This window comes from Ammodytes marinus (assembly GCF_949987685.1).
Source record: "Ammodytes marinus genome assembly, chromosome: 16".
Classification (NCBI taxonomy): Eukaryota; Metazoa; Chordata; class Actinopteri; order Uranoscopiformes; family Ammodytidae; genus Ammodytes; species Ammodytes marinus.
In genome coordinates, this window is record NC_137220.1 from 21,023,560 (window position 1) to 21,035,788 (window position 12,229).

The 12,229-nt window shown below is 44.2% G+C and overlaps 1 protein-coding gene across 6 annotated transcripts in view; it reads right to left on the minus strand.

Annotated features, from left to right (window-relative positions):
* Positions 1-12,229, minus strand: part of nfixb (nuclear factor I/Xb) — a 138,158-nt gene that overhangs the window by 85,876 nt on the left and 40,053 nt on the right. For 4 of the 6 annotated variants that reach the window (XM_080043751.1, XM_080043746.1, XM_080043749.1 and 1 more), the window contains one exon: positions 5,964-6,495. In XM_080043751.1, coding sequence (XP_079899877.1) covers positions 5,964-6,495 — 532 coding nt within the window. Of the gene's footprint in view, positions 1-5,963; positions 6,496-7,292; positions 7,315-7,716; positions 7,812-12,229 lie in introns of those variants that run through there. The other 2 variants (XM_080043748.1, XM_080043750.1) reach the window with 2 other exon arrangements.

A 12,229-nucleotide genomic window follows, 5' to 3' on the forward strand; every position in this document is an offset into this window, starting at 1 on the left:
AATGCAAGAGGGTTTTGATTGCGTATAATTGCTTATTTTCGAATTTGAGACGGCTTTAAGTGAAAACAAAAAAGAATCCACATAGAAACGGGGGGGGGGGGTGATCTTTTTTCTCGGCGGTGTCGCGGTACTGTTTCCCGTATGGAAAAGAGCTGTCCCAATTACAGGGCAGCCTCCCACCGTGCTCTGCTCCACTGGACCGAGGGAAGGAGGCGCGAGGCGGACTGATCAGAATCCGGCTGCTGGGAAAGCGGCCCAGAAGAGACTACGCTCTCTCTTTCCCTCTCTCCTTTCTCCTCCTTTCCTCTCCTCTCCTCTCCTCCTGCTCTTTGCCCCTCGGCTCAAGCGGCTGAGAAAAGCCAAGCCGCCCCTCCTGCGCAGGGATACGTATGTTTTTAGGGGACAGACAGATTTCAGGCCTGGCGCCTGTACAGAGAAAACGAGAGGGACTGGTCATGCAAATTCACACACACACACACACACACACACACTGAGACGAGACAGTGTTAAGAGACCAAAAATAATACACAAAGAAAAAACCTAAAGGGAAAATGTGCGCCTGTTTGGTTTTCCCGTCTATAAAAAAAAAGAAGAGGAGGACAAAATTCATTCAGGATCGCAGTAAAATAAATGAAGTAATTGCTCAATGGATAAAAAGCCTTTCTATTTAATTTACCCGCATGCATTTACTATATTAATGCCGTTTTATAACACATTAATTTAATTTCTTGAGAAAATGAATGGATTCATGTTCAATAAAATGTCAGCTATAATTGGCTGAGCAAGCATTAAAAAAGTGAACTGAGCTGAGCTGCTAAATTGCTTAAAGAGATACCATGACATTTATTTATTAACCTTAATTACACAAATAATTAAAAATCAGTGTAGAGTGAAATGAGGAAATAAAGCTAATCCTTGTCACCCACAATAGGCACTTTCTGGTACAAGGCATTTTTCTATTTGCAAAGCTAAAACCTGACCTTTGTTTCAATATTGGGCTTAATTCAATCATATACTCTGTGTCTTTTCTGTATCTTTTCCAGTATTATTCACTAAACTGGATAATTACAGTGAATATGAAGCAGGTTGGCCTGTTACCAAGCCCGTAGAGCTGCTCAGTGGCCGGCCCTATACAGAGCTGGAGAGATGTGAGAGCGATCGGTTAAAAAAAGGAGGTCAGAGGAACGGATAGCGTCTTTTCTCTCATTCATCTGGAAGGCCGATTGTAGTAGAATAATCTGTTTACCAGCAATTCCTTACACTCAACTGTCCGCTCTTCCTTTCTCTATTCTCCATTCATTTACGACAGACAGACAGACAGACACACACACACACGCTAAAAAGAACCTGGAAAAATTAGGGTTCTCTGACAGCGGGCCCAGTCGAGCCGTTGGAAGCGCCCTATGCCTCAGTGCATATTAAAGAACAGCACAGTGCCACTAACGTTGTCCCGTCATGAGGAGGGGTTTTTGCTGAGGCTCAAACTTTATGGGGCACGTTATTTCAAATGACAACAAAGCGTATAAGGAAAGTTTCCGTTGGAAGTGTCTGAGCGCGCGGCGGTGTGTTTTTTCACACCAGATGAATGTGGCTCCCTCGGCGCCGACACTCTCCATTTCTCCGTCGGCCCGGGTTACGGACCACTGCCAGAACGCTGGAGCACAATTCTACTCTCCGTCCAGAAATCTCTCTTCCTCTCTCTGCCTATGCACAACACAACACGCCCCGGCCAAGGAAAAGAAGAGACAGGGATTTTTTTTTTCCTCCCCTGCTTTTAATCATTATAATTCCCTCTTTTTTTCTTGCTCTGCAAACACTTCAGCAAACAACAGTAAAACATAACCTGACTGTAAGGGGAGTATTACGGCGGGTCGGAATCTGTGCTCTTAATGCCTGTATTTCGGCTACAACGGTGCCACAATGTTTAGCTTCTGTAAAACACCGGAGATCTTGCTGTGTAAAAAAAAAAAACCCACAACAAATCTCACTCTGTCCTGTTTGGTCTCTGCTTCATTATGTCACCACATCTGATAACGTTAGCTCCTTTTTGAAGCCCGGGATATTGGGCGAAGCAGATAAGATGTGTTTGATTGGATTAGCGTGACGTGAAGCCTCTCAGTCTGCTCTGTAGATTCACTCTCTTTGTTTGGGCCTCTGTTAAAAGATATTCTCTTGGCCATTTGTAATGACGGGACTGAGCACAGTGGACACATTGATGGGAAAATGAACATCTTAGGAGCACCATATAAACAGCACGGAGATACGGTGCAGTCTGGCACACACACACACACACAAACGCTCACACTGTCGGCCCTTCTTCGGACCTGGCCCAGGCGCTACTTCTGCTTCGTCTGTCTCCAGTGCAGAGAACAGATACGGAGGCTGAACTCTCCGAAACATCTTTCCATCATAACAGCTCCAGTAATGAAAGCTGTATGAGGCACGCCGCACTCCAAACATGACTAATGCTGGAACCGCGCGCCGTCGGTCCGACTGACAAATATGGAACATGACGATCGAAAAAACAACGACCTGATGTGGGGGTCTCTTGAGGTGGAGGAAAGGCCTTCAGCACCCGACTGGCGAGCCAGATTTTTGAAGTTTCGGCAGACATGTGATCAAAGATGAGATCAGATCCTCTCCCTTCACTTCCTCCACATCCCTGAACCATTATTGCTATCATCCTCAGATGCAGCAGAATCAGAGAAAAACAGAAAACGGAACACTTTTCGGGTCGCCGCTCATCAATCCGCTAAAATTATATCATTGTGTGTGCGTGTGTGTGTGTGTGTGTGTGTGTGTGTGTGTGTGTGTGTGTGTGTTTGTAAGTGTGTGCAGTCAGCTCATTTTGGATCCTGGAACCTGGCTTTTGCAGCTGCATAGCAGAAGCGCAGATAAGTCTACAGCGGCTGTGATGTGTCCCAGCCTGGAAGGGCCCAAGTCTATAATTGGACAAAAGCAGAGACACATACTGTACTGTTGGGAAGCACAAACAGAGGAGGGGGCTAGCGTGTGTGTGTGTGTGTGTGTGTGTGTGTGTGTGTGTGTGTGTGTGTGTGTGTTTTTGGGAGGGGGTTTCATCTCCTGTTCTGTCAATCACGCCGCTTGAAAGCAGAGCCCCCCCTGCAGCTGGCGACAGTGACATCAGTTGGGACAAGAGAACTGAGAGGCCGCGGCGGTGGACAGGCGGGTGAGAAGGCTGCGGTCCAATCATCAGGGCCTGGCAACTGATAGCTTCCGCAAGACACAGACACCCTGGAATGAGCAGCTAAGAATAAAACTGTAACGATGCCACCCCAAAGGTTAGAATGGAGCCACTGTCTGTCTGTCTGTCTGTCCTTTGTAAACTCTGGTTAACCCCCCGACAGCCTGCTGGAAAAACAGAGCAACTCGAGATGAAACAAGTGGATGTTTTTTTCAAATTTTTATATATTTGAGGTATTTCTTTAACATCCTCCCCGTTCCATGTGCAAGGTGCTGCGCAGACTGCCTTTGAGGTTCGCCGAGAAAGAGTAGGATCAGAAAAAGAGAGCGTCTCCCCTCACACCGCAAGGGACTTTGTCAGCAGCTTTGAATGTGCTAGGCTTTTTTTAGACACAAGCACAAGTGGGGAAAAAATTAAGAAATATATAGCAGTACTTATTTACGATGGAACACAGCTCCTAGTCTGTGTTCTCTCCACTGAAACTACATATAAATGCATGAAACATTTAAGTTAGAGCGCTTCGAAATGTACGATAAAGAAAACCCAAATGTGACATACTGACACATGAACCAGTAAAATGAAGGCCAGCGTATGAACGGGGGTGAGTGGCTGCTGGTTTCTGGCACGGAGTATATAATAAAAAAAAATACGAAAAAAAAGGCTTTTACTCTGAGGGGCACCAGGCTGTGCTGGGAGCTAATCTGAGCGGCGGTTAGCCACGGCGCATTGTGGAACAGGAAGAGGCGCTCACGGAGGGCCCGCTAACTCAAGCAGAGTTACACACTGGGCTGAAAGGAGCCTGGCAAGTGGGGAACCTGTCACAAGAGGAGCGCTGCACCTCCCTGCCAAAGAGGAGAATTAAAGGTCCTGTAACTGTATGCCATGTCTATGGTGGTGAGAGATCTAGGTTAATAGTCAATGGGCAGAGAAAAAGGTCTGTAGCTCTGTCACTGTTAACACCTGACTCTACCTGCACCTGACTCATGGAAACACACAAGTGGACCGCAAACTGTGATGTAGCTCAGTGATGAAAAAAGGCTGAAAATATGTAGGAGGTCAAATATGAATCAAATTGTTAAATTAAAACCTGTGAAAACTGGAGTTCCAGCAAATGTGAAGCACCTGTGTGCTACAGCTGGGAAGTCAAGGATGAACACAACATTCGATCACACCACTCTCTCCAATATAGGACATCTAGAAATATGAGTGCACTTAAGAACAGTGATGCACCATCGTTAGCTTTATTATGTTTATTATCTCACTGGATTAAAAACTATTCTTCACACAAAACTGAAAGAAAAACTAAACGTAATACTGTTAATTGTTTGCCTACAGTCCTGTTAACTGATGTTATACACAATAAATGAATGTACAATTGTAATAGCTTAAAATTACTCTCAATTATTAGATAATATTATGTTATTGGTCCGTAATTTTTTTTTCTAAAATTTTATTAAATTAAATAAAATGAACATCCATATTCTTTTACTGAGATCTATATCTCAACAATAGTACGGAATTACAGAAGTACAAAATGGAATTTTCTGACATGCAAGAACGCCCTGGTGCATGCAGGCCTGTATACACATCACACTAGAATATTTTCACCACCTCTATTTTAAGTTGATGGTGACACGTGTGCCGAATATGGAAAAATAAAACATCTCATAGACAAATAGAGGCAGCACCGTGATGCCAACAACAGAAAAGTCCCTTTTTTATGTGTGTGTGTGTGGGGGGGGAGTGCGCGATCCGTACATAAGACAAACAACGAGCGTGGCAGCTTGGGGGAGTTGTGTTCGAGGGAGAGCTCCTGTGTGTGTGTGTGGAATGGTGTAAGGAAGAGGCGGCTCAGGGCCGACTCTCACCGCCTCTTAAACTACCTGGGACAGGGCCAGCTGTCACTGCACTCTCCAGACCAATACCCCACACACACACACACACACACACACACACACACACACACACACACACACACACACACACACACACACACACACACACACACACACACACACACACACACACACACACACACACACACACACACACACACACACACACACACACACACACACACACACACACACACACACACACACACCAATCTCTCAATAACATACAGATGGATTACAGACACATGACAAACTGCCTCTCACTCACACACACACACACACACTCACACACACCCACATTCGCAAACACACACGTATGCACATGGATAAACAGGTTTGCAGATGCTTTTGTTTACAGATGGCACCAGAAAACATGCACATTTGGATTAAGACAAATTTGCACGCAAATACTTGAACAAATGTACAGGCGCAAACATATCGCTAGGTAAACACAGGTTTTAAGCCCAACTGTCAAATTCACAGAATCTATTTAAACCAGATAGAAACATCTCGCTGAAAAACATTTGGAAAGATTACACGGGAACATAACGACCGTCCCTTTGAATGTCAAGACGTGTGCGTTCTTTAAGTCCTGACTGTTTATCAAGCCTGGCATTGGCTCAGCTCGGTACACAGTATAATGCTTAGTCTAATCAGTGACTCACGTGCCGAGATGTGTGTCACACATAACTTACTGACCCGTGTGTGTGTGTGTGTGTGTGTGTGTGTGTGTGTGTGTGTGTATGTATAAATTACCACATGAAGAAAAAAATAGTTTGTGTGTGTGTGTGCTTGGGTGTGTGTGTGTGTGTTTCAGGTGACTACAGTAAAAAAAAGAAAAAGAAAACGTGCCAACAACATACCTGGTGAGTGGACGAAGTAGGCCAGGTAGAGGTCCAGCTCCTTGACGGCCACTCCGATGTGGTGCGGCTGGACACACAGGCCGTGGTTGGAGCACTGGGGCGACTTGACCAGCCGCTCTCCGTCCGTGCTCTCCAGGGGGCTGCCCTTGAACAGGATGACCATGACCAGGTCCAGCCGCCACACCTTGTCGGCCTGGCGCAGGCAGTCGATGCGGCGGATCTTGCCCTTCTGGTCGGGGTTGGACAGCACGCAGCACGGCGGCTTCTTGCCCGTGATGGTGAGCACAAAGTCCTCGCGGAACTCGGGCCGGATGTCCTTGCGGAGTTTGGCCAGCAGGCGCGAGGCCCACTTCTGCTTGATCTCCGGCTTCTCTCCTAACAGCTCGTCCTTGACCGCGCGCTCTTCGTCCTTTGTCATCCTCTTCTCGTGCTTCTTGAAGTACTTGCGCTTGCGGGCCTGCAGGTTGAACCAGGTGTAGGAGAAGGCACGGACATGGGGGAGGAGGGCCTCAATGAAGGGATGAAATTCATCCTGACCACAGAGAGAGAGAGAGAGAGAGAAAATATGTGGTGTTAGGAGGCTGGAAGAAAAAGGGTTTGAATAGTTTGAATGGATAAACAAAGCTGTTCAACATTAAGACAATTTTCAAAAGAAATACAGGCTACTGAAAATGTATTAAAATATATGAAAATACAATGCTTTTATTGTTATCATTAGCAAAATCCAAAATTATTAGAATAACATTTTAATTTAAAAATCTAATGATGTTTACTGAAATATCTTGATTCCCAAAAATAGCAATACAAATAAATATTCCCATTGAATATGTCAAAATATTTTATCATTACAATTTATAGAAAATATACATAAATGTGGCAATAAAAAAAGCAAATTAATCTAAACTGTAAGATGGCATAGCCTCCTTTGTCATAAATAAACACCAAAACATTCAATACATCAAATGCAAAAATGCATGAATTCAAAGCTGAGCCAAGTTGCGCTCCCGGTGTTCGGCTGTAAAATAAGAAAAGTTATTCTGCTGTACCATAATACCTTCACTACATATCTCTGGGCAACAAAGCCCAGATCTCGCCACAGCGTTCCTGTGCCAGGGTTGCCACACACCGGCCGCTCACCACCGCCAAGCTTTGCCGCCACAAGACCACTGTTGAAATGTGCTGCTAAAAGATCAGCCATACCATTTCCTATCTCCGCTACCATGCAAGGGAGCACCGACCAGACTCACATTTCCACAACAAACTGACGGCAGACAGAAATCACCACAGAAAACCACAGTGCTAGAGGAAGACAGACGGCCTGGTAGTTACCATTTTGCACTCTCATCATAAATTTGGCACAGCGTTTAAAGTGAAAAAAAAAATCTCCTGCACCAGTGTTTTTTCTTTTTTTTGTGTGCCTCCCGCGCTCCCCAATGTAAAGCAAGTGCTGGTTTGGCAGGGGGTGGAGAATTAGCAGATGAAAAAAAAACTTGGGGGGAGGGTGGGGGTTGTAAAAAAAAAAAATTTGCAAGATATGCTGCTCACTAAAAACAGCGGGCCAAAGTTTAAAAGCAAAGACAAAAAAAGACAAAGATTTTACGAAAGAGAAAATTTGCCGCTGTGGGACCGCGGCCAGCAGTTCTTTAGACAAAAAAACAAAAGGACAGATATAAATTGGTAGCGAAAAAACTAAACAAAAAGTAAAAATAGAAATATTAACAGACAGTATCAAACTGTTTTAGAGAAGAATTACTTTATCAACGGGGATGGGTGCACTTAAAATAAATAGTCCTTTGTGCATTCCAGAAAATTAAAAAAATGAACCTTGGAGAAAAAAAAAAAATCCTTGGCAAAGTGTAATTGGTAGTGGTGTCTGTTCTGATCCCTGGGCCCGGCGCAAGACTAGCACACACACACACTCGCTCTCTCTCACACACACACAGATGGGGGGGCCAGGGAGAGCAGAGCACAGAATAGGGAGAGAAGGAAAAAAAACACAGAGCCGAATCAATGTTGGACGAGCGCATACGACCGCTGGCAAAGCCGAGTGCTGCTTCTTTTTTCCCCTTTTCTCTCCAACTCTCTCTCTTTCTCTTTCTGTTTCTCGCTCGCCGTCTCTCGTCCTCTCCGCGCTCTTTCCCTAACCATTGCTTGAGCCTTTGCCAACGCGCGAGTAGGGCCCACCTATTTGGCAACGAGATGCCTGTAGCCCAGCCAATGCGTTAGCTTCAAGAGCTGAAAGGGAGGGAAAAGAGAAAGAGGAGAGGGGTGGGTGAGAGGGGAGGGAGGGGAGTGTGTGGTGGCAATGAGAGAGAGAGAGAGAGAGAGAGAGAGAGCAGGTGGGAGTGTGAGAGAGCGAGCAACCTTGTCCTGCGCTGCACAATTTGCCAAATCGCCAAGTTCCACTCTGACACAGAGGCAAAGTTCAGGGGAGCAAGTCTTCTCCCGCACCAATCCTCCACAGCCCTGAGCCTGACTCCATCTTTACTATGGCCGCCATCGCCTCGTCTCCCCCCAACACACACACACAACCTCTCCCCCTCCCTCCTATGTCTCTCTCTACCCGGCTCTGCGCTTGCATAATGCCACCTTGGCAGAGGATGGCAGAGGGGACCCACAGCTTCAGAATCCCTCCAGACACCACCACCACCACCGGCAGCTGCTCACGCCGGGTTTACCACGGCAAACAAAGAGGGAGAAACAAACCCGGGCAGCCACCACACTCCTCTGACTGCACAGACACACACAACGAAAATCAATGACGAGTTCATTTTAGAGGCAAAATACAGGCATGGTTACAGAATTTAAGGGGTGGGGGGCGGGCATAGGATTTCTCCTCAGGCTGCAAGCAGGAGATAAATGGTCAGCGAGTGTCACTACTGTCTGCCACGAAAAATCACAAATCCTGGATTTTCTCCGCACCTACCGCCTCAAACTCTCGGCGTTCGGTCTGTGCGAGGCGACGGCTGCCATGTTGCCTCATCGGGGTAAAAGCGTGTCATTCAGGGTTGCACCTGCTCCACAGACAGCCAGTCTGAAGGCACAAGTGCTGCAGAATCACAGACCGGGAATGGAGGGCATGTGACTCCAAAACATTAAAATATATATATATACAGTATATATAAAACTACAAGACAAGAGGATCATTTACAGTGTACAGAAATGTAACATATTCCTCAGTTCATCTATTGTGCACATCTACAAATGCAGATTGTAAAGCGGACACTATTATTCATTTCGTCAATGGCGAATAAACAGAAATTTAACTTGAAAATAGGTTTATAGTTGACCAATAATTTCTGTCATTTTTTCAAGCCAAAGCACCAAATGCTTCCTGGTTCCAGCGTGCCACAAAGGAGGATGTAATGCTCGCCTAAGTCAGGTTTGATGTTCAACTGAATATCTTGGAAATTCTAGACTGATGGTCGGAAACAAAAAACAAGCCTTTTCAAGGAAGTAACCTCGGGCTCTGGATAATTATCTTTTCTATTATTATTTTTTGTTTTGTTACGGCTTTCTGGCATTTTATACACAAATGATGAATCGAAAAAATAATGTATTTGCAGCTCTGAAGGACTGATTGAACAGGTAAATAATGTGAATTTGTACCTTTCTCTGTAACAATGCCCCAAAAAAGCCCAGGATTAGACTATGCCAAGTAAGCTAGACATTTAATATAATAGGCAGAGGTCATTGAACTTCCCACTAACCCATACAAAAACTACATTACTGCTAAAATAAAAGGCAGAGGCTCTCAAACAGACAAACACCTACAATGCCACCACCGCAGCCATTCTCTCACTGACAAACATGGTGGCCTACAGTCTCACTCCATAATAAAAATGCAGCTCAGCTTCATCTTCCAGTGGGAAACAGCAGCCTGATGAGAGTCTGAGTCCCACTCGTCATGTAGACAAGCTGACGGACGACACACAGCTCCACATTCACCCCCAGCTCGCTATGCCAATGCCAACCTTTGATGTATGGTTAGATAAAGCCACAAAGGGAAGCCAAAGGGATGCACACATCTCATAATGTAGGCATAGGGCCTAGGCCTACTTGTGTGATATATTTTTCTGTTCCCATCAGCACCTACAATACAGAAATCAAGAATCATAATTGTCTGGCACTTGAATGTATCTCTGCTTTTCTGTACAAATTAAGCCGTTCCAGGGTGACCTTGCCAAAAATGCAAATACACCACAATTCAAATGTCGCTTGAATTTGACTACAAGGGGGTTTAAGTCGTTTTCCTTGGCTATGCTATTCGCCTTCCATGGGCTGGGGAAAAAAGGTCACATGTATTGCAGGAAATTTTGTTATGCACTCTTTTAAAAATCCCAAAGATGGAGGGGGGAGGCTATCATTCAAACTCCCTTCGTGGGTGAGCTGCGTGCACTTATATCTCCATTATATCCGCTGCCAATGCGAGGCCTCAATGACACCGGCCCACGTATCTGTATTGATAATGTGGCAACATTTATTTAAGCTATCGAACTGATATAAACCAGTCACGGGCAGTCAGTTAATTTCCTTACCTGAAAATGTAATTAAATTAAACGAAGGTATTGTGCGCTTAGCCTTTTCATCTTTAATTATCTTAAATTGGCATCAATTAGCAGCTGGCTGTCGTTAGTTTCCTTTTCAAGCTAATAGCTAATAGGCCTACTCTCTTTTATTAGGTCATGCTAATACTACCTTCAAAGGAAAGCATGAGCGCAAGCTCCCGTCTCGTGACCTTACCTTAAAAGTCCCAGAACAAAAACAAAAAAAACTAAATGAATACATAATTATATTAATTTGCAGTGACCAAATCAGCATTCAGCCTGCACGTAATGCGTTATCCCTAATATTTAAGGGCTCAACAAAAAAAAACATGCGTGAGTGCGCGAGTTTGTCAAACAGGCCGGCATTCACCTCAATTCACCCCCAGTCATGGCTTATTTTTCCACCGACATGTTTCTCTGGCTAATTCCCTGAAAATGCTATCCAAGACTCGTTAATAAGACTAAACACTCAGCCAAAACAATTACAAATGCACCATCACTTCTTTTTCCCCTCTCTCTCTCTATTCCTCTGTCCTCTCGTGGGGCACTTAAAAAATATGAATACTTGAAAAAGAGTGAAGACATCATCGACGGCGAGTCTGCCAGGAACATTACATGAAGATGAAAAAACCCAGCAAAAAAAATATTTAAAAAAGACTGGGCTGGCATTTGAAAGCGACATATTTCATTTGTGCTAATATCTTAACCAAAACCCGACGTCAATTAATCCCGAGAGATGAGACCCAGAACACGTGAAAATATGGACTAAATGTTGGAGGTGCTCTGATTGAACCGGGACAGTGTGGCAGATAGGACGGAAATAGGCTATAAATATTTGTATTTGATAAAAGTCTTCTTTTACTCACTCTGTCACGGTCACAGTGTAGGCTAGGCATATATAAAACAAATAGCCTATTTATCATAGGCTAGGCTATAGGCTATTTAAAAACTAATAGGCCACTTCATAATTAAAAATGTGTGCTATTAAGAGATGCTTTTTTTCGACCAAATAAAAATCTTTTTCTGGCTGCAAAGAGCATCGATTTCAGTTTGGAAATGTTGCGGGATTAAATCCCTCCGCTCATTTTAAACTGTCTATGACGAGACAAAAGAAATGGTTTTGAAGTCTTTTTATTTTTCGATTCTCCGCACGTCTGACCGAGACTGTGGAGTCGGCTGCCAACTTCAGATTAACTCTTTCAGTGAGGAGAGAAAATGCTATTTACTGTGTGAAACCCGACCGTTGGAATCATTAGTGCGCATGCGAAACTCTGCATTTCCAGCTCCAGTTAGTTAGAAGAACAGACGAGGGTCCATCATTCAAAAAAGCATATATATATTTAATTGATGCATTATTATAATCATCAACAGATTTACAGGCTTCCATATTTTTTTTTAAACAATATTATAATTGTTTTTTGGTCTTTATGTTGATCACAGGTAGGTTTTTATTTCTCTTCAGCCATCAATGTGGAACATTCCTGCAAGTCTATATGTATGTCAATCATCAGAAAAGACGCAGTGATTACATTAATTCCATATATGTTTGCTTATTACTGGAAATGACAGCAATGCTGCTTATAAATCAGTCAATATTAAGACTCAATAAACCAGCAGGCAAGAGGCCTCCCTGCCTGCTGGTGGTTTTCAAAGTTGAGCTTAAAGAGTAAATCTCTCTACGTAAATGGCATGGCAAATCGAATGCATGCGGTTAAAATG